This window comes from Apis cerana, linkage group LG15 (assembly GCF_029169275.1).
Source record: "Apis cerana isolate GH-2021 linkage group LG15, AcerK_1.0, whole genome shotgun sequence".
NCBI classification, from domain to species: domain Eukaryota; kingdom Metazoa; phylum Arthropoda; class Insecta; order Hymenoptera; family Apidae; genus Apis; species Apis cerana.
In genome coordinates, this window is record NC_083866.1 from 9,329,469 (window position 1) to 9,355,000 (window position 25,532).

General features: G+C 25.0%; 1 protein-coding gene across 7 annotated transcripts in view; it reads left to right on the forward strand.

Annotated features, from left to right (window-relative positions):
• Window positions 1-14,948, forward strand: part of LOC107997380 (protein Gawky) — a 41,192-nt gene extending 26,244 nt beyond the window's left edge. For all 7 annotated transcript variants that reach the window (XM_062086157.1, XM_062086154.1, XM_062086151.1 and 4 more), the window contains one exon: window positions 29-14,948. In XM_062086157.1, coding sequence (XP_061942141.1) covers window positions 29-370 — 342 coding nt within the window. In that variant the 3' untranslated portion in view covers window positions 371-14,948. The remainder of the gene's footprint in view (window positions 1-28) is intronic.
• The last annotated feature ends 10,584 nt before the right edge of the window (window positions 14,949-25,532 follow it).

Genomic DNA, 25,532 nt, shown 5'->3' on the forward strand with positions numbered 1-25,532 from the left:
TAAAGAAAGTATTTGATGATAATTTCAGGCACAAGGTGCTTTAAACAATTGCGTCCTGGGCAATACAACAATTTTCGCAGAATCTCCTGCGGATACCGAAGTACACAGCTTATTACAACAGCTTAGTCATGGAGGTCAACAACAAGCTGGAGCAACTACGGGGGCAGGCTGGGGTTTGCGACCATCAAATAAAACTGGTCCACCACCAGATACTTGGGGAGGTAGTTCCAGCCAATTATGGGGTGCTCCACCGAGCAGTAATTCCCTTTGGAGCAACGCTGGTATAGATAGCAACGATCAACAACGTGCTACGCCCAGTTCTCTGAACTCGTACTTACCCGGAGACCTTCTGGGAGGTGAGTCGATGTAGAGTGCCGCACGGAGGAGCGGTATCACTCGTGCGACGATCGAGCCTTCTACTTCACGATACGTCAATTATATTCTGCATTGTCAGATGGATCGGTTCTCGCGATGAAGCTACTTAAATCAGTGCCGTATCATTTCGGCAGCAATAAGGATCTGATTCGTTTTTTTCCATTTGGGATTCGAGGATAATGGAGGCAAGGGAGGATATATCATGAATTTCAAGGCTTTTGGTGTGCGTCATGCTTTTTTAGTAGTCCAGAGCTGAGTACATTTAACAATAACAGAATGTTATTACGCGTACTATATCTACGTACTACGTAGTTTGAAATTAAAATTAATATTGACGTTATGATATTATTTCTGTTTTAGTTTTGATAATTTGATATTTTAATATTTTACATTAATATTAATCTCATTCGCGAAAAAGCGTATATGTGCAAAGTGCACAACATGTTTGACCGGCACGTTTTATCGTGTTCAATTATTCAATTAATATTCTATCCATTCAACTTGTGTTCTCATAAACGTGTTTTAATCTTTAATATTTCCTATATTAAGATCATTATATTATCAGTACATATATTGAAAGTATTTCTGTTAAACTTTATTATGCTACATACTTCGATGTTTTAATATTTTTAATATTGTGCACAAGTCAATCTTATTGTAATTAAATTTTTATGTGACATTAATTCATTATTTATGTAACAATATATATTATTCATTCTTTTAATCTTTATGATCATAATACATATGTTCTCTTATTTGATAATTATGATAATTAATTTATTCGAATTTCGTTTTTTTAAATATATTATAAGATATGAATACATGTTACAAATCATTTTAATAAAAATGAAATTGTAAAATGTAAATGTGCGCACAAATATAATTTATATTAAAACATCGTTATGTGAATAAAGATAGTATAAATTTTTCAGCTCCTTTTATAATTCAGGAGTATAAATGTAGAAAAATTAAAAGAGTACGCGCATGCACAGCCGCCATTAGCTTTGAAAAAGTGATACATTGGATGATTTTCTAGATAATGGCGTTGCCAATACTTTCTTAAGAATGCGCGTGTAAGAAAGTAAATTATTACCATCAATGGTCTCACGAGTGTTCCACTTTTTTGCTCTGAACAGTTTCCTTTAATCGAGACTGCGATGCGTATCAAACGTAGACTGTACCAATCTAATCAAAACAAAAAAAAAGCAGAAAGAATTAATAAGATATAAACGAAAGGAAAATAATAATAATAATAATAATAATAATAATAATAATAATAATAATAATAATAATGATAATAATGATAATAAAAATATTAAAAAAAAACAAAAAAAAGAAGGAGGAACGTTACCTCTTAAAGAAACTAAACGAGTATCCGCGTCGATGCTTTGGGCTATATATATATATATATATATATATATATATATATATATATATATTTCTTCCATTAGCAACGGTGATATAGAATCGAATTTTTAGTGAATGTTTCTTTAGATACAGCAATGAACATAAAATAGAACATTTAATCATTGTTGTTACGAAATTTATGATAGTAATACGAATAGTGCTTTTATTTTATATTATTATTTCAATTAATAGATCGAGATTAAATGAACAATGTTCTATAAATTGATATTAATAATAAAAAATTTGAATCGATGAATTAATAATTCAAATAATATCACGATATCACAAATGAATAATCGTTGAAGCTTATCGGTAGATTTTTTAATCTGCTGAGAAATGTTCAAAAATTGTTGTTTTAACTAAAAATCGATTCTCTATCGTAAAAGGCCCATAAACTTTTAATGGGATGATAAATCGGGGTTCGAGTTCTTGCGACGACAAAAAAACGATACCAAATGTTATCGCAATAACGTAAATTTTATTCTATATTAAATCTAAATGCCACCCGTCGTGCCAATGTCCAGCGTGTCTCTTTACCATTTATTAATTATAGAATTATAACGAATATAGTAATTCGATGTCTTTTCTCTAGCTATCTTTGTCTGTGTCTGCCTATCTGTGTGTGTCTTTGTCTCTCTCTCTCTCTCTCTCTCTCTCTCTCTCTCTCTCTCTCTCTCTCTCTTTCCTCTCTATAAAATGATGAATGATATCGAGGAGAAAAATATACCACTTCCCATTGGTTAATATTAAGAATTGTTAAAGCATTTAAAGATTAAAATCCTAAGTAAAAATTTTTTCTTCAAAAACGATTTCGAATTTTCGAGTGAAAGCACTTTCCAGTTATACAGTGACGCAAAATTTACATTTTAAGAATGTTGATTTTCTTTTCTATAATAATTAATAATTTGACAATGATTAATATTTTTTAATAATAATTTTAAAATGATCAGTACTTTGTAAACAGGTAGCAAATACACACACACACATACACACAATTCTGATATCTGTTTTAATAATATAAATTTTTCTTTTTAACTATTAAGTGAAATTTGATAAAATGACGGAAAGAAATGAGAAAATTATGATAATATTAATCAATTATTATTAATTAATATATATAAATATAATATACAAAATAACGTACAATATTGTACAGTAAAAACTCATTATTTGCATTATGAAAAATTCATTATCGTATAAGTTTATTTATTATTTTTATTTTAAATAGTTTTTTACCTCTTTCATTAAATAATAAAATAAAATTATAATAATTTTTTAACTTATATGAATTAACGAAATTATTTTGATGAAAGCATTAATATCTTTTTGATAAAAATGAATTGAAATTTCAATCAAGTTATAATACTCTCTATCATGATAATATTTATAAAGAAATTAGAAAAAATTAAAACCATAATATAAAAATTGCTTAATATTCTTTGTGTAAAAAAAATTTTATTTAGATTCAAGATTATTTTATATTTTATATCTATGCGAAACTATAATATTAAGCTAATAGAAAAAATATGAATCAAATCGAAATAATCATAAAAATGTGAAAAGAGCGAACATATCAAGAGATCACATCTAAATGAGATTACAAAGTTTAAAAACAGAATGGACATAGAAACTTGATATTAATTATTTTAAACGAAAGAATGTTTTGAATGGTATTAAAGCATGTCATATTTTCGATTTATGCATAGTATATATATATATATATATATTTATATGTGTGTGTGTGTTACCTTTTTAAAAACATCTTAGTTCTTAGATTTCATTTCTAAATTTGTTGTGTCTTTCTTGACATTGGCTTAAAATAATAAAATTAAATAATATTTAAATATTGCAAAATAACATTTTTCAAACAATTATTGAATTATTTTTATAATATTTTTAATATTATAATCTTTTATCATGATGCAGAAAGTATAACAATTTCAATTTTTATTTATTCGATACATCAACAACGTATATATCGATGCTGTATATATAAAAAAACACTTTTGTCATATGTTAAATTTTATTTTTATCAATTCTCTATCGAGGATGTTTGTGGTATTAATATCGATTGAAATGCAATTTGCATAATTATAACTTTTGATCTCTTTCTTTATTCTCGGTAATTATGGCATAATGATAAAATTAAATTTAGTATTTATGATATATAATATATATCGAACACTGCGCAATTAATGAGTTTTACTGTGCATAAATATATAAATAATTAAGAATGCACGAGAAGATATTGATTATGATTGTTTAAATAAACATACTATATTAATTTTTTCTTTTTTTTTTTTATTTACTTTTGAGAAATGATAGTATAATAATTTTCAATATATACGTATACAAAACTTGCATTTAATTTTAAAAATAATTTTGCATTAAATTTAAAAAATAATTTTAGATATTATATTTTGCTTATAAGTATTTCCCGGTTTTTTTGCAAAATGATTAATACATTTTACCACGTCACTGTGCATCTCACGCTTAAAAAATTAATCACGAAAATTCGATTGGATAAATATATTTGAATTTCTAATTGGATGAACCATTGGGAGGAGGTTAGATAAAATAAAAGGGATAAAATATGAGTTTCAATCCCTCTGCCCCTCCGTTGCGTGTGCGCATGCGCGTGTCATGGAAAATTTGTACGTGCATGCCTGTATGTACAAGCGAATGTAATTTCGCGCATGCGCGCGAACGAGCGAACGGGCGCGCGCGTGTGTGTATGTGTATGTTTTCAACGTCAAAGGTACCTGAATGGACTGATATAACCATACTGATGAAAAAAAGAATGTTTACTATTCATTGCACAATATTTTTTTCCAATGTTCTGAAATATCAAAACGCCCTCAGACCTTCGATGTCTTATTCAGACATTCAGAGAGACAGATTCTTTTTCTAGAATATCTGGCTTTTAAGCGAATATAACCAGATCTTGCCGTAATTTACATATAATATGTATTAAAGTTAAACGTCAATCTCTCTCAAGTGCCGATGCATTTCAAATATTAACTATTGAGATTTTTCTTGATCTTCTGGGATTTGATTTTTCATGACTTTTTAGCATTTGTGTGTGGTACAGGTATTTAAATCATTTTTTGTGTTCTATGTTTATTGCTACTATATACGTATACATAACAAATATTTCAAAGTAAATGAGTTCAAGTCCATAAAACTAAAATTAATCAAACTATTGTAAACTAAATTTTCTTAAATCAGAAATGTTAGATTTTCATATTACTAGGAAAAACAAATGAAGGGATCAAAAGGGCCCTGTAAATTTACTTTTGGAACTTATCTTAAATATAACAAAGGATTAATTCTTTAAAAATCAAAAATTTTTCGAATAAATATGTTAGAAAATTGTACGATTATTCAAAAATTATAAGACTTGATAAATTTATTTGCACACTGTTTATTGATAATGTGTGTAAGTAGATAGAGAACTACTTAAAATATAAACAAATTTCTCGTAGTAAGTTTGGTAAACCAAAGAGGATCGATGTTAGAAAATGTTTGTAATTAACTACTGACGTTAGGAATAAATGTGAACGTTTCATGAACCGAAGTTAGGTATTATTATAGACTGACATAAATATTCAATCATTAACGATGAAATTATATACATATTTCCTTTTTTCTTTTTCTTCATTTTCTTCTTCTTTTTTATTTTCTTTTTCTGTTTCTTCTTCTTCTTCATCATCATCATCATCATCATCATCATTTTTTTCTTTTTTTCTTCTATTCTTCTGTTTCTTTTTTTCTTCTAGTTTTTCTCTTTTTAAATTGAAATTTTAAGCTTATAATACGGCAAGAATTACTTTCTTTTAAATGACGTGGGTAATGTTTGGCTTATAATTAGTATTTTTTTCATTATTTTACAAACATTTTTTTTTATAACATTTATATTTGACAATTTAATTTGTTACGACGTAACTAAAATGGGTGGAAATTGATTGAATAATGTAATGTCCATTTTATAATTTTTCAGAATACGCTTACATGGATATTTCTCTATTACGCTAATATCAATTGTTAATATAAGAATATTTGCATATTAAAATTATTAGAGAAAGCTTATAAAAGTTAACTTTAATAAACTTTACAGCTTAAGACGTACATTATTATATCGTATAATTATCTGAAGGAAAAGATAAAAAAAGGAAAATGAAATATTGTGAGTGTTTTATGCAATTGCATTAATTATCAAGTATTATTTTATTCCAACGAAAGTAGTTAACATGGATCTAAAGTCTTCTTCTTTTTATAGAAAAATTAAAAATGAAAGTGCATTTTCGTTGATTCATTTTTTTTTATTTATAGCAATTAAATCTGAAAATTTATATTTAATTTTACAATTCAAATTTAAACACGTTTGAAAATAAAATTTGAATATTTTTAAACAATTAAATATAATACAACTTATAAATTTTGTACATCTTAGTGCTTAAAATAAGCTGCCTCTACAATTCATCGAAATTTGTTGACGTTAAGCTTTTATCCAGATGTATCTCAGGTTCCATGATGGAATCATTGATTTGTAACAAAAATATTGTAAATAGTAATAATAATAAGAATAGAAATAGAAATACTGAAAATAGTAATGGTGGTAGTGGTTAGTAGTAGTAAGAATAGTAATAGCTAAAGCAGTAATAGTGGTAGTAGTTGTAATAGCAGTAATGGTAGTAGTAGTAATAGTAATAATAATAGTAGTAATAAAGTGAAAATAATAATAATAGTGATATCAATACTGAATAATAATAGCAACAACAATAGTTAATGATAATGATTTCATTTATGATTAGATATTATTAATAATGATAAAAAATATATATATATATACATACATACATACATATATATATATATATATATATATATATATATATATACATACATACATATATATATATGTGTATATATATATATATATATATATATATATATACATACATATATATATATGTATATATAATAATGAAAATGATAATAATAATACCATCATCAACAATTATATTAACAGTATTAAACAAAGTAGTTGCAATGTGAATCAGAAGAAGTTGTGAATGAAAGATAATGATAATCATTATAGTTCAATAATATAATAGTGGTTTTAATAATGATAATAATGGTGGTAGTATTGTTTAATGTGATAATAGAATAATGATAATGTTACCACTATTATTATTGTTTTCACCATTATAATTTAAATATTTATAATCGTTATTATTATCATATTGATATAATCATTACAATGATCGTTGCTGCTATTGCCACCATCACTCTTTCAAATCTTTTATTCTTGTTTCATATCATTAATTATTACTATTACTTTCTGCTACTATTAATGCCAGTTATCGATATTCTTGCTATTCCAGCTTTTATTATATATTTATTATTATCTACTGCTCCTCCCTATAGCAGTAAAATTCTTTATTCCCACTACTTTTAGTATCGTTAGAATGATTCGCAGTAATAACGCGTCATTACCATTATTGTTACTATTATTATATCATGACTATTGTTAATGCTATAACTACTATTATTAATAATTAAAAATAATAGTCTAACTATTGGTGCTGTTAATTTCTGCTATTGTTATTATCAACATTGCCATCATTGTCATCATTTTTGTTACAGCTCTATCAACATTATCATTACTTATACTTGATACATTATATATTATGCACAGATAACGAAGGCGATATAGTAATCATACTAATGGTGGTGGTACGATAAATAGTAATAGTAGGAAAAGTCTGCCACAGTTGTCAGAATACTGTGAATGGAATAGAATTAATTAATCACGGATAAAATAATAAGTTAATAATAATAATGCTAATAATATAATAATAATAATAATAATAATAATAACGCTAATAATAGTGCTAATAATAATAATAATAGTAATAATAATTTTAAATAATAATAATAATAATAATGCTAAATAATAATAATAATAATAATAATAATAATAATAGTAATAGTAATAGTAATATGCTAAATAATAATAATAATAATAATAATAATAATAATAATAATAATAATAATAATAATAATGCTAAATAATAATACTAATACTAATAACAATAATAATAATAATGATGATGATGCTAAATAATAATACTAGTACTACTACTACTACTACTAATAATAATAATAATAATAGTAATAGTAATAATGCTGAATAATAATAATAATAGTAATAGTAATAGTAATAATGCTGAATAATAATAATAATAATAATAATAATAATAATAATAATAATAATAATAATAATAATAATAATGCAAATGGTGTAATATAAATGAACATAATTGTTGCTGATTATAATATATTCAGTAATCAATAATCCGTAAAAACAATAATAATAGAGTGATGATTAAGAAGATGATAATAACGACGATAGTAATTGAATATTAGAATATTAAAATATATTATACTTGCAATTTATATTAGTTGTAGTGATATTAAAAGCAGCAGCGATGATACTTGTAATTATAATAATTGAATTGTCATGGTGGCAGCAGTAGTAATTAATAATATAATGTTTTTAGAGAAACAGCAGTCATATAAGAATTGCTAGTGATAAAACATTAATGGTAATGAATAGATAATTATATCGAATAATATACGAATAGAGGTCTGAGGGCGTTTCAATATAACAAGTGTACCTTTTTTGCGTAAATGGAACATAAATTTAGATTATAAAACGAAAATTGAATTTATGCGAACTGGTACTTCCAACGATATTGGATTTTTTTGATTTTGAGATAAAGTATAAGAAACAATTCATTGTTTTGAGGATAGGCGGCAGCACATTTCATGATCGATATATGCTTACAAACCATACGACAAATTAAATTAAACGAAATATAATATCATTGCACGTGTGGAATTTCTGTGCGCGACACTGGGGGGTTAATTATAATATTCATATACATATACGTACATATAGATACATCTATAGTTTTATATTAACATAAACATTGCAACATTTTCTTAAGCGATTGATTTCCAACAATTTTCTTTAACAAGTTTATATACAAATTTATAATTTATTTGAATTTTATCATAGAATAATTCTACCTTATATGTTGTTTATAGCATGTTTTACGAGCAAACCATTATTCGATTTTCCGAAAATATCTTCATCTACTCGAATCAGTATTATTAATTCATCATTTCTATAAATAGTATATCCGTTCCGTAAATTCAAGAATTTATCGCTATAATAATATTTTTTCTTTTTTATATCCAGTATATTTTCACAAATGCTTTAACAATTTAATGGAAACGGAATCACAAGTATTGCTTAGATTTCGTTTGTGGCTTATAAATATTCTAATTCTAAATATTATAAATATTCTGCTTTGTATTTTATACCTACTACTATAAATATATGATAAATATCTACATTTCATTCAATAATATATGAACTTCTGTCGAATTAAGAATTTTGTTATACTTGTAAACTTCAAACTATGAAAAAAATGAGTTTTGCTATATTAAAAAAAAAAAGAAAAAATTAAAAAAAAAAAGAAAGAAAAGAGTAAAAATTAATTTCTGATACATATCACCGAAAAATTTATGAATAGGTGAATGAAAATAATAAATAAATTTAATATAATAGCCATTTATCTCACCAGTGTCGTGAATTATTATTTTAAAAAAGGCATATTTCAAAATATAAAATTAGCATGATATATATTTAAGACCAATCGAGCAGTTATACAATATCATAATCTCTTGTGCGCATGCGCTAAAACTACGTATATTCTTTTATCCCTTATTATTCTCTTATTTTATTATATTTTTTTGTACATTTAATCGTTTTAAATTGTTGTTTTCCTTTGTTTCTCTCTATTATTTTCTTACTACTTACATTATCTCGCTTTATTTTATTCATTATACAAACGCGTATGTACTTTATTGCACTTATTGTCTGTGTTCTTTTGAAACCATATTAGGTAACAATTTCGTTAATACTTATTCTTCTTATAAAATAAAATAACAAAATATTGATAGATAAATAGCATTCGATTTAATATTAAAAATTACTTTAAATTAAATTTAAAAAAAAAATTATCATAATTTTTATACAAATTTATTTGTTTATTTTTATGTAAAATTAATTATTCAAGGATAAAAATGACAAATTTTTCTCGTACAGTTTTAAAACAAATAAATAATTATGATATACAAATGAATTCGATCAATGCCAATTATAATTGTTTCCAAACTAAATAATTGAAATTAAATATTTCTAAATTATTTTCAACACTCTCAAAAGGATTATATTAGAACTATGATATTATCTTTTTATATATTTAAAAACTTCACATTTTTGGCTGTGTCTGCGAAGCACGCGATATCGCACGCTGAGACTAAAAAATTAGGCATTTATATTTATTCTGAGAGAAATCTGAAAAAAGAAATCTAAAAAAAAATAAATAATAAAAATAAAAAAAATAAAAAGAAAAGAAGGGGAAAAAGAAAAAGAAAAAAACTAAAGTTTAGTTTAGAGTAAAAAGTAAAGTTTAGAGAAAAAGAAGGATAGAAACAAAGTTTTGAAGGAATACAGCCAATAATAAATTATGCATATTTTGTACGCATATGCACCTGGTTTACGATAATATGAATTGTAATACGCTTACGCGCATGCGTGTCATATCGCGATTTTATTTTGTGCATTCGATGTATCGATACGTATGCGTGCTACACTATATATGTACTACACATATGTGACAGGGATCTAGTGTATTTACGTCCGTATGCGATATATTGATTAATCAATGCGGTTGCGTTTATTTGAGGTTATTCGGTTACGATTATGATTACGGTTACGGTTGCGATTGCAGTTTTACGTATTTCGAGTGCATGCGTACACACGCGCCAGTAGGAAAACGTACACATATGCGCATATTCTCTTTCGGGATGAATCGTTTTCCCTCTTCTATAATACATATGCGTGTGCATTTGGGGCATGTGCCATTGTTAATTTGATAATGAGATGAAAAAAGAAATTAATAATGTAACGAAGTAAAAAATTCTAACAAATATACAAATGGAATTATTTTAGTCAAGGCTCTTGAGATATAACTTGAAACATAACAAACGAATGTGTCTTTATGAAAAGGAAAGTAACGAATACTTTAATTTATTTTTTAGAAAAATATGATCACATTTAACGGTTAATTTTTATGTTTCCTTCAATTTTAACGTTTTAACAATGTATTATATACAAATATTATTCTTATTAATTGTAAATTTGATTTTTCAACTCAATAAATTTAACGATGCAAAGTTTTAGAAATATTTTATATAGTTATATAAAGTACGAAAATGACTAATGGCAAAGAATCGATGATGCCGGTGAAATTAAAATAAACAGTATACATGAATAGTTTTATGTCTGATATTTTGTTATAATATATAAATAATATTAGATATATAATATGCAATATTAACAGAGTTAAATGATATTATTAAACGCCGTTATAAAACTTTCCTTTTAATTAATTTTTTAAACGATTGAATTTTTGCATATCTATGCTCATCTATGTGGCAATTATATTAGTAATATATATATATATATATGTGTATGTATATATATATAAAATACTTATAGTCTGATTTATTTTGTGATACAGTATTATTTAAAAGTCGCGATGCGTGTGTTCAAATTTTAATTACTTTTTTTTTTCATCTTTTTATTTTTCTTTCTTTCTTTTTCTTTTTTTTTCTTCTTTTTATTCTTCTTGTCTTTGTTCTTCCTTTTTCTTCTTTATCATTTTTTTCTTTCGCAAAAGCTTTACAGTTCCTTGTATTTCTTCAAGAAATATAAACGAAATGTGCTTGCAAAACTGATTCTATGTTTGAAAAATTAAATCGACTGTTATTTTTACCTCGAATATTAAACTTAAGGAAAATATTAATATTTTTCGGCAAACAATTTTGTTTTACGCTCATGCACCTCGCTCAAAACTCTTAAAGTAACTCTTTCTCGTTTTATCGAAAATATAAGAAAATTAATTACAATTTCCCAAAGATTTTATTCATTGTCTTTTTTGTCATTGTTTAATTATACATATTTAATAAATTTGAAACAAGTTCGTATTTTGATTCTTAGAAATTCTTATATATTTTATTTAAAAATGAGAGAGAGAGAAAAAAGAAACGTTTTACAAAATACAAAATAAAATAAAAATAGATAAAAATATTTTTACTATCTCAAAATGAATCAAATTAGAAAAATTGAAATAATAAACTTTATAGCATTCCGTTGTAACATATATTTCGAAAATTTTAAGAGAAAATTGAATATTAAAATGATTAAAAAAATTTGAAATTCGTTCGAATATAAAAGATGTGTTTTACTTATCTTATTTAAATATTTACCAGATATTATGCAAAATTAGACAAATAAAATTTATTCTAAATATAAATAAATTTGGAGAAAAGAAGAAAAAAAATTCGAACGATTTTTCAAAATATAAAGCGATTCTGAGAACATAAAAAAAAATATTAATAGAAAAGTTTCGCACAACTTTTGAATGAATGAACAATGAACTTTTGAAGCTAAGTCAAGCATGATTGTTATATGTAAAAATGATTTAGAAAGATTGAAAACAAACTTATTTTTCGAATATGTATTTCCAAATCAAAGCGTAATGTATTATGAAATTCGTCAAATCTTCAAATTTTCAAAGATTTTCAAAGTTTTGTACAAAAAAAACTCAAAAAGTCAATGCATAATAATAGTCGATATTGTTATTCGGCGATTAACACATATCCAAGAATTACAAATAAGATGATTTCGAATCATTTTCCGTAAATATTATTTAGTTAATCGTGACCAATTAAATTTTGAACATGCGGAAATTGAAATGTTTGTATATATGAAACAATCAGGGCCAAATAATTCAGATTAATGTACAATCTATAAATGATATTTTCACTTATTATCAAATAAGCATGTCAAATTTTAATAAAGCTTTTACGCACATTTATTATCTAATTATCAAATTAATTTAAATACGTATTTCTGAGACGCGATTTCTTTTTAAATAATTATGAATGTATAAGTGTATATACATTGAACGCATGACACACACACACACACACACACACACAAAATATATATATATATATATATATGAAATTAAAAATGAAATGACTTCTATTATAAAAAGAAAAAAAAGAAGTAAAAAAGATATGAATCATTGCTTTCGCAAAATAATATCATTCATATAATAGAATGCCATGCATTAATTTTGTAATTAACAATCAAGGAAGATTCTAAAAATATTAGTGAAAGTTAGTGTTATGTTATATGTTAGATTTAAAAAGTACCCCTTGTGCACACGCTTCAGAGAATAACATCCCGAAAGGTTAAATATAATAATAATATATAACAATAATAAAACAAAAAATAAATCTAGAATTGAATGAAAGAAAAGTTGAATTCGTCATTTTTAATACATGAACAACATGTTTTTAGAGAAAAGGATAATGATACTAAATATGCTAAGATATATGCAGGCATGCATGAGCGCATTCACATATATATACCCCTCCTTCCCCCACACACAAATGCACACGCGCACACGTGTGAGGGAAATATTATGTTGTGTATACACATACTTATTTGTGTTGCACAGTCGTAGTTATATATCACAAGCGTTCATATAAACATACGCATAGACATACGATTATATGTTACTATAATAAAAATAATAATAATAATAATATAAATATAAATATATATTATAAGAAAGCATTTTGAAGAGAGTACTAATTAATAAGATAATTAATTATTGTAAACAATGACTACTGATTAATGCAACAAAGTGGACTAATTCGCGAGTAACCTTTATTCCTAACAAGAATTAAAAAAATTAATTAATTTTAGACAAAATAATAATAACTAACAATAACAAATATTAATAATAATAATAATAATAATAATAAAAATATTAGGTATTAACAATAATAATGATCGTAATGTTCCTTAAGATGCGATATAATGCTAATAACAATTAAGTAGAGAAACAGTACGAAATAATAGATATAAAAATGGTAGTTATTACAATTTTACGATTTTCATTGTCTAACGGTATTGAAAGATATATTCACAAGTAGCGTAGTATTCTAACTGATGGTGAAATTTAAGCGTAAGATTCCAAGATCGAGAAATATTGATCATATGCGTAAAAGGGGAAAGAAGGGTGAGGTTTAATAACCAATTATAATAAAAATGACGATGACGGTTATGACAATGACGTTTCAACATAGTTCTGAGCAGTTTTACGTTTATTTTCTATTTAAATCTTTTCAATAATTTTTCATCGATGAATTTTCTCTGGTATCTTTTTTCCCTATATTTTTAGCATAACATTTTAAGCGAAAGTATTGATAAATAACATTACCATTTAAATATATACATTTATACAAGCACAAGTTTTTCTTCTAAAATATTATATGTTTTCTCGTTTTTTAATTTTATCCGCTTTCTATGAAAAATATCGCAAGTATTTCACGGTTTAAAAAATTTCTCGAATCATTTATTTGTTTTATTCTTATTTACAGATACAATTAAACGAGATTTCATTTAAGAATTTTTATTCAATCGATTTCGCTGTTATTCGTTTTTATACTTGCCCTTTTTGTCGAATAGAGTTATTGTTTCTTAAGTTATAAACTTGATCGGAATATTTTTTTTTTATTTTTGATTGATATATTATAATTATATTTTGGGCATATATTTTAAAAAGAAAGTCATGTTATACATATCAGAATTTACATCGAAAATTAATTTTCTTATTCAATTTTAATCAAATATACAAATGAATATAAAAATAATTTGGTATAGATTGTGATGTCGTTGAAATTTCAATATCAACTATATTTAGTTTCCACGAAACTAAAGAAATTGTATCCTTATATTTCTTGTCACAGAGAAAAAAGGCCAGAAAGAATTCAAAGTATGGAAAATGTAAAATAATTGAATATCTCGTGTTATTAATACACACATTACATTCGTATACATATTTATACATTACAGGTGCGCGCGCGCACACGCACACACACGCGCGCACGCGCGCGCGCGCGCACACACACACACACACACACACACACACACACGCACACACACAAATCAAATCAAATCAAAGGTCGGAAGCTTTCTCAAATTAGCGGAAAGATATTTGTTGTGATAATAAATATTGAATATATAGCTGTTTTAGGGTATGAATCATTCCTATAAAAAATTAGAATTTAAATAATGCGAATTAGCGTGAAAAACTAACATTTTCAACAGTCTCAATTTTTTTCTATTCGAGGAAAGGTTCTCGTGAATGCGGATCGAAACACTAAACGAACCTATCTCATTTTTTACTTCTATCTGCGTCTCTGTGCGCATGTCGATTGAACGAGAATCATTTTTCTTTTTATTGAAGATACACGCTTGTATTGTTAACTTACACGTACACGTATTTAAATATGCTTGTTAAAAGAACAATTCAACATGTACAGGGTGTTACATAAATGATAGTACAAGAGCGCAGTTACAATTCTGATAAAAATAAAATGATAATTTTTCAGAAATTAATCCTATTTTGCTTCGAAGATCGTCCCGGCTTCAAAATAAACCATAAAATAAAAGAAACTATATGTTTATTCACATTTTTTTAACAACGATTTTCTGAAAAACAAGGAAAAATTATGAAAAAATAATGAATAAAAATGGAGCGGATTAAAAAAAAAAGAAAAAAAAATAAAAATAGGAATAGATATAAAAAGAAAAATAAATATCAAGTGAGGAAGGTATAGATGGAAAGAAAATGAATAAATATAATAACGCGTGTTTTATTTAAAAAAAAACTGTTCTATATTATATTATAATGCCTCCTATACGTATTAAGTACCCTCTCTTCGCATTACGGATTATCCTTAAAGCATAGGTTATACATATAATTCATCGAAGCGAATTTCTTCTTTTCGATTACCTTAATCATATTATCGTCCTATTAAAGTTTTATTAAAAATATTCTTAAAATCTTTAAATTCTTTACATATTACACTTGTTTTCTTATTCATAGTACAGGGTGTTTAGGTACAACAGAGGCCGTTATACCACTAGTACTATTTTAAATAATCTAGTACTGACAAACTCGTTTTTAATGTTAAAAACAAATATATATAATAATATTTGTTTGAGATTACTTGGAAATCAATCAATTCTTTTTTTGAACGAAATTATCGAAAAATCAAAATTGGAACGCGAATTTACATTTGAATAGTTGGAAATGATTCTTTCGTAGATTATTTTTTATCATTTGGAAAACAGAATTCAGCTGAAAAATATTGCATAATTTGAATCCGGGAATCTTACATATCGCACTTTCAGCTTTATTTTGCACACCCTATATACGTCTATTATACGTATATACGAATAATGTGCACATCTGTGTACGCGTGCGCACGTATGTGATTATGTATGCGTAATATGTACACTATATACACGATATCTTTATATACGCATACGTATATGCGTTTCGCCCGAGTGTATACATGTTAAAATACAACAGATATACATATATGCATTTTGTATGTGTTCATACGCATACGTAACACGTACACATGTATACATATGTATACATATACATATATATATATATATGTATATATATATATAAATATATATATATATATATATATCGCTTAGAATAAACTTTCTTATATACAGGGTGTTTTAAAGATTCTAGTACAAGAGAAAAACTGCGGCCTTTATTATTATAAAAATATATCTAACGTGTCTTCAATATATTATTATCGCGATTTATCTATAATTATTTTCTTTCTCTTATCGAAAGAGCAATTATAATTCAAAATTCTACGTGGCTGCAAATTGAGAATAATTTTTGAGTTGAAAATAGTACAATTATTTTTCTTATTTATGTTTCTTTTTTTTTTTATTCGAATGGAGACATCATTAACAATATATATATATATATATATAGAGAGAGAGAGAGAGAGAATATATTCGGTGAAAAGCGATAATAATAAAGTTTTATCAAAATATAATTAATTTAACTTTATATATTATACAAATTTTAACAAGTTTAAAATTTTTCGTATCAAATTTTATCATTATATATATATATGTGTGTGTGTCTTACATATATATATATATATATATGTAAGAAAATTTAGTTGGCAAAATATTATATTGCTGGTGGTGGTGGTGGTGGAGTTTCAATTTTTTTTCACCTATGTTCACATTATTCAATGCATTACAGTCTTTTGCTTATTTTGCTTCGTAATTAATTCTCAATCAAATTTTATTTCGAGTAATTATATGTTCAATGAATAAAGGTTATTTTAATCGATTATTTTTATTAATATCGTTATATTTTATTATATCACTATTGTATCATTACTTATTATTTATTCTATACATTTAACGAGATAATTTGAACGAAAAGAAAATTTTATTGTTGGCAAACAAAAATTTCAAATATATTGAATGTTCGAATTCAATTTTCAAATATATCGAATATTAAGATATAATTGGTGAAAAAAATTAAAAAATCGTTTTATTTTCTACTCGAACATTTCCAAATTGTCTCTTGCACCATTATTTTTTGATCACCCTGCATTCTCAAATTTGTTTCCTTAAACGCAGACTCTTTTTTTCACGTGAATAGAATGTAATCTATTTAAATGCGTACGCTTTTTCAGGATTTTTAGATCAATTTCTGCGAAGATATTAATCGATTAATACAGAATCGTACCAATAAGCAAATTAATTGATTGATAAATTGATGAATTAGTTAATTCATTGTAGAGGTATTAAAATATTACACATTTATATAAAAAGTCTGGAGATAAATTAACATGTTTTTTTCTTTTTCATTTATTATTTATTTTTAATCCGAATCTATAGAAATTAATTGTATTAATTAACATATATATATATATATATATATATATATATATATATATATATAAAACACATAAGAAATACATATATATATATATATATATATATATGAAATGCATATGTATATTAATTGTATGAATTTAATATATGTTTATATTAAGATATTTACTTTTTTCTTCTTTATTTCGAAAAAATCTCTGGGTTGCTTTTTTAATTACTTAATTATGTAATTGTTGAGTGAGAATTACGAATAACGAGTGATTAAACGATCATGAGTGTTCTCTCGTTTTTTTTTTTGATAGCTATAATTATAATAAAAATAAAGTTATTTAAAATGAAATCTTTTTCCTCTTTTTTTTTTTAAATTTCCCTCATACACAAATAATTCTATCGATTCGAATAATTTATTTTTCGTTATTTCTTCTTTCAGCATTTTTCATTTTTACATTTTTTTTTTATTTCAGTTGCAGAACGGATCACTCTTTAATCCTTATAGATTATTAATTTTTTTTTGAAATTAATCGCGAATTATTTTAAATAATGTGATCGACAATTGACGTTATACGGAATCTCGCTATCATTTACCATCATATTTGTTTATGTATTAAAAAAACAAGTAAGTAAATTATCCAGTTCTCTTTATTTTTTCTTTTATCATTTATATTAATTCATATATTAACATTAAACACATAAATAAAGAAAGATTGCAACCATATGACTAATAAAAAGATAAATCTTTATCTAGAAATAAAAAAAATATCTTTATTTGTGAATAATAATTAATAAATAATAATTCGAATATCAATGGAACAGATGATATTAATATTTTTCATCCATTAGAATCTATCAAGCAAAATATAATTCTTTTAATCGTTATCGTGCACCTTATTTTTAGATTTTCTAATATTACAATTAGTTTAATCATTATAAATATGTATTATCAGATTTTATATAAAATCAATGTTATTTTAATTATTCTTGTTATCTCTTCCATTCCAAATCGATGAATATTTTTATATATTTATTGGGTTGTCTGGAAAGTAATTTCGTTTTTTTTCATAACAATGAAACACTTTTTTAGCATATGTTGATAATATGATTCCAGGCTCGTAGAATTTCTAATCTTTGTTTGCAAAATAACTGGATCCAAGTAATTTTTGACATTCTTATTTGAAATAAACGTTTTGTCATTTAAAGAATTATATGAAGAAATTGACGGTAATCCGTGAATGCCAGATCTGACAAATATGGTAGATGTGATAGCATCTTCTATCCAAGTTATAATAATTTCTGGTGAATCATTAAACTCGTGTGAGGTTTAGCGTTATCGTGATGAAACTATATCTTTCCTATTAATTAATTCAGATCTTTTTTGTTTGATGGAATCATTTAATTTATCCAATTGATTGCAGTATATTTTCGAATTAATCGTGCAATTGTCAGATAGAAACTCAAAAAAAAAAACAACCCCCTTAAAATCCCACCAAACAAAGAATATCACTTTTTTTTGGTGAATGTTGGTTTTCAAAATACTTTGCCTCAGCTTGCCTCTATCGCTCCATGATCGTTTTCGTTTAACATTGTCGTAAACTTTAATTGTAAATAGTTTTCATTTTCAAATCTCTTTTTGTGAACTCATATCGAGTTTCAAAATGAAACCAAGTTGTTTCATGTGATCATAAACAGTCAAATTCGACAAATTCAATCTCGTAGTAACTTTTTAAGTTGTTATTCATCAGTTTGCTTCAAAATCCTTTATTTTGTCTTCATCAGTTTCAGCTGATCTTCTAAAACGTGCCATATCTTTAATGTCGAAATTATCGGAACAAAATTTTGGAAAAGTTTTGACGACACTGTTAATTGACTATTGTTAATACATTTTCTTCATAGACTTCATATAATTTTTTTCTTATCTGAACAACATTTTCGATAATAAAATGTAAAATATGTTAAAAATGCATCATTTTATTGTTTGTTATCACCCATGAAAAATATAATCGCATAGAATCAAACGAATTTTTCTTAATTCTCTAAATAAACCATGAAATGCTAATTCTCAAAATATATAATAACAACAGGATTTAGAATGAAGTTGACTGAAACGTTCAATTAGTGAATATATGAAAAAACGAAATTATTTTCCACACAATCCAATATTTATAAAGTGAAAAAAGTCGAACGAATAAAAATAATTTTCGAAAGTTTTCAAATAATTTTTAAACAGTTGTTTTTACGCTGTATTTTAAAAATATACTACTTTATTCATTTGCGAGACACAAATTTGAACAAGCAAATTTTAAAAAGATTTGTGTGAGATTTATTATGTGATGATTAATTTTATAAATATAATTTCGATACTTTTGCTTTTTGAAAATTTTTCTTTCCTTTTTATTGTTATAATACTACTATTATTACTACTATTACTACTATTACTACTACTACTACTACTACTACTACTACTACTACTACTACTACTACTACTACTACTACTACTACTACTACTACTACTACTACTATTACAATTAGTACGTATTTTATCCGTTGAAGAAATAGAAATAGAAAAGATAATAGAGAAATATAATAATGAAAGAAAATCAGGAAATTACGTTCAAATTCAATTTTCAATTTGTACGAAATTATACATATAATTTTCAATTTTTTTATTTTTTTAAAATCAAGATAAATATTTATACAAGTCTCCGTTCTCATTTATTTTTTTATTATTATTCGGAAATAATCGAAGCTTTTTAATATTTTAATATTTAAAGGTTTGTACGCTATAATCATTTAGAATATATCATTTGAAAATATTAGAATAGATATATTATTATTATATATTATTATTATATATTAACGATTACTTTCATTTTACCAAGTTTCAATTTTATCAATTTAGTCTAGTGTTTTAGTAATAGAGAAAAAATAAATTTATAAATTTTTTTTATATATTTTTTTATATATAAGAACGATAATTATTTAAAAAAATAGCGATTTTTTTTCAATTTTGAAAAATCACGTAAATGATATAAATAAGTGTAAAAAAAATCATTTTTTTTTTTAAATGATACAATTATTACTTTGAATTGTCCATTAAATTTTCTTAATATATCTTCTCTTCAATAGATTTTATTATTTAAATTATATATGTATGCGTGCATTCGCTCTCTCTCTCTCTCTCTCTCTCTCACTCACTCACTCACTCATTCACTCACTCACACACACACATACACTTCATTCAATAAAAATTCTTTAGATTTATTATGATTACTGATACAAACACCGACTTAGGAATTATAAAAAATAGATATAATAATAATATTGACTAACTATTTTTATCATATACAAAATGATAAGGAGAAAGGGTTCATAATATTTAAAATAGACAACATAATACTTGTTGAATAAAGAAAAAGTTGCAACAAACACAACTCGAAAAATAAATAACGAGTAATTTGCTCGTTTCAGGAGAAATCGCCTATTCTCAATTATTTTTTCTAATCCGAAAAGAAAGAAAGAAATGTTGCTTTTTATGTAGTATGTTAATTGTTTTATTATATATTTTAAAAATTACGAATCCTTTTTCTTTGCCATTCTGTATATTTTTTATTTCTAGTAAATCGAATACTAATTTATCTTCCTCTAAATAGAACTTACAAAACGTCATTGTCAACGTTCTCTAAATGGGAAATTTTTAAAAAGTATTTCTTAAAATTTTTTAACGTAAAATATAATCGTAAAACTTAACATGAAATTAATATAATTTTTATCATATTGAGATTATTCTTTTTCTTTTTCTATTTTTTTTTTTATATTTCTTTTTTCCGTTTCTCTCTTTCTTTTTTTCCATTTAATACAATATAGCATGTCATATTGAACACACCATAATATCGATACAAATTATGGTCTTGTTCTTCGTTTTTTAAAAATAAACTTTTGAATACAAAGTGTAATTAGAGAAAATTGGGGGAAATTTTTTATCAAATTAAATTCATTTCGATACAAAATTCGTTACAAAATTTAAAATGAATTTCCTTTGAAATAGATATCTTTCTTCATCAAATATATATATATATATAGCATCTTTTTTAATTTCGCGATTATTTTTGCTCGTCTTGCAATAAATATATATCGTAAATAATCGCAAAATTGAAAATGTCGATAAATTGAAAAAAAACGGTTAGAAAAGTATTATACGACGAAAAAGATATATGGAAAGAATATATAAATTTCGTTATGCTTTAAAATAAATCATTTGTCAAAAATTCCCCAATTTTTTCATCGCATTTTCGATATATTTGGCGAGACACCAAAAAGATGTTCTTGAAAAAAAAAATATTATGTTTGTAAATCGAAATTTATCATGCTTGGAACTTATGACACAGATTATATATAGTATTACAACTCATAGAATATAATCGTGCGATATTATAATAGTAAATCGAGATTATTTACGTTTAAAATAGAAAAAAAAAAGAAAAAAATAAAAAAAAATAAAAATATATAAACCACAATCTTAATCTTAAAGCAAATAAAAATTAAATGACTAAACAAGGCAAATTAGATTTAAGAAAGGATGAGAGAGAGATTTCTATTTCGAAATGCTTCAACGATAAGGAGAAACTGTCGAGAGAAAGATATCGAGATATGATTTATCGGTGGAAGACAGTTTTAAAACGAAAAATGATTTACGAGCATATGGTAGCGCTGCTCGATGTGCAATATTACGAGCGACGGATTAAAAATCGAAGCCTAAAAAATAGGAAGCCGCGTCGCGTTTTTATCGTGATCTTTACTTCTATACTTCTTATATATGTTCTTCGATGAAAAGAAAAATACTGCGAAGATGTGTATAATCGATATTGAGTAAAGAAAGAAAGAAAGAAAAAAAAAGAATAGAAACCGTTTTTTGAAATGGTATTGAAAGTGTGTGCGTTTCTGTGACCACTGTACCTATACCGTTAGGCCTTACTTTAGAAAAAAATCATAAAAGATCGATACTTAAATATTTTTTCGAAATGGATAGCATATTCGTTGCAACTCGGCGTCTTTTGAGCAACAATCAGAACGTAAATACAAAAAAGATTTTGCTTTGTCAATAGAAGAAGGTGAGAAGAAAAAAGAAAAAAAAAGAAAAAAAAAGAAAGAATATTGAAATGCGTGTAAGTACCATTTGTATCGCATTTTTTAAACGAAACAAATGTAAAGATGAACGCGAACGATAAGGGACACGATTCGACAAGGAACGAATAATTCGTTATAATTTTACGCTACCTTTCTGAAATAAGTCTCAATCGTTGAACCGTCCTTACAAACTTTACCATCCCATTGTCAATTTCATTTTTTTTTCTCCCCTCTTCTCATATGTTTTTCAATGCGAGACTATCAAGTGCCAATATTGCAGGGAACAATAATCAAAAAAATAAAACAGCCGATTCATTTTTTTAAATTCTGTCATTTTTCTTAATTCGTTATATAATTTATCATCAGTTTTTAATTTGCAAAATAAAATATAATTTCTAATCGATGTTTTATATTGGCTACATTTTAATTTGGATCGAATAGTATGTATTTGCGAATATCTAAACAATTTTGAAACAACATGAACAAGAACAATTGTGAAAAATAATTAAGAAAGATTTCTATAATTTTAATTTTAAAATATCGATCGATTTGAAATAATTTATACGTTTCTTTAATGTAAATAGATAGCATGTAAACTCCGCGTTTTAACGAAAATAAATTTTGCGAGATCAAATTAAACATAGAGCCTACTAAAAAGTAATCGAAAGTGCCATAATATCAACAGAAATCGTTATTTTTTTACATGAAAAGATATCGTCGTAAATTGTATCGAAGATATGGATAATCCTTTTATTTCTTTTTTTATTTTATTTTTTTAATCCGTTGTTATTAAATTACATAGCGATTAGAAGGCTATAAGAAATATTTCTTACGATTAAGATTTTTATCGTTAAATTTATAATTATATTTTTCGATAATCGAGAAGATATTTCATCTTCCAAATTTGAGACTGACCGATCACTGAGTGCTGATTAAAAAAAGAAAAATTGCATATATATTTTTAGATTTTCTTCTCGCGAGGAATAAAAAAGAAATCGATTACCGGAATCGTGTCCCTTGTCAAATTTTGATAAGGAGAGCAATCTTTTTGCCACTCCCAAATATAAGTTGTATCTATTTTTATTCCATACAATTACAAATTATTTGTCGAATTTTAACATTTTGATTCTTTGTGGTTATTACTGATTCATAGATTCATAAAACCTTATAAATCAAGATCGAAAGTATCTATTTGTAATTAATGATTAACAATTATAGAATACTTATATTTCATTTTATTTCTTCATTCGTTCCTCTAAAATATAAAACAAAACAAAAATTTCAAGCGCCATTTTAATATCAATTATATGGATCGTGATTAGAAGTATATCCGTACTTACTTAGAGTAAAATTAATATCATCGATCGACTGCCCTATTTTTATATTTTAATCCCAATCCCAGTAAGGAATTAAAAACTATTTTTCGATTTTCAATAAATTATCGAAATTATTCGATAATTTTAAAAAATTATTGCAACGAAAAAGTATCGATTCATTTCTTATCATTTCTTTTTTTTTCGCAATCTCGAATTATTAACTTAAAATCTTTCTTATGCAAATATATATTAACAATATCGATGATACAATAGAAAAGTTGAAAAAGTTGGCTAAATATATTATAAATTAAAAAAAATTACGGTTCAATTAAATTCATCCTTCGTTTTATTTATATTTTTCATATTTTTTTCTCGTCCATTGCTGTTTGAGATAAAATGATAGTACTTGAATAAAAATAAATAACATAATAAAATATTTTGTTTATTTCTCGAAACGTCAAATTTAAAATTTAAAAAAAATAATTAATATTAAACCACTATGAATCACATTCGATTTTATTTTATTTTTATTTTAAACGCGAAAACTTTTTTTATTTTACTCTAAAATATATATTTTTATTCAAATTTTTATTTTCTCTTGTATCATCTAATTTCTTTTATATTTCAATATTTATTTTATTACGTTTAATCATCATATTATCGACTTGTATATGCGCGTGCGCGTGCGCGCGTGTATGTATGTAATAAAAAGAAAAAAATCACTTGTCTTATCCAAATTTCTTCTGAATACATAATACGTTCCATTATTTTATTTGATTCGATTATTTAAATATCGTATAGAGAAAGATAACGATTACGTATCGTTGCTAGGTTGAAACAGAATATGTAATTCGGAATATATATTCCGATAACCACGATAATTGGAAAAAAAAAGTGATCCAGCTATCAATCCGCGAGAGAGTTGAATTTCGATTCAGAAAAAAACTATTTTCGCGATTGAATTTACAACTGATAACGATTACTCATACGATCATTTACAAAGTTTCGATTTCCGATCAAGCAAATTGTCACTCGGCCCATGTTTATATATACACAAAAATCGGGGAAAAAAATTGTTGCAATACGAACAATACTCGTTTGTATCACGTGGTTGCTCTCACCACGACTCAAGAAGAAGATGAGAAACGAAAAGAGATAGAAAAAAATGAAATCGATATAATATGTATCCCTGTACATTTTCTTGTACGCGATACGATCTGTGATTCAACATTTTGCTCGTTCGAAAAAAAGAGAACGGTATAAATTTTTTACTTTTATTTTCATATTATTCGATCATTTCATCATCCTATAAATCCTTGTCTCTTCTTCTTTGTCATCCTTTTTTGTCTTCTTCGTCG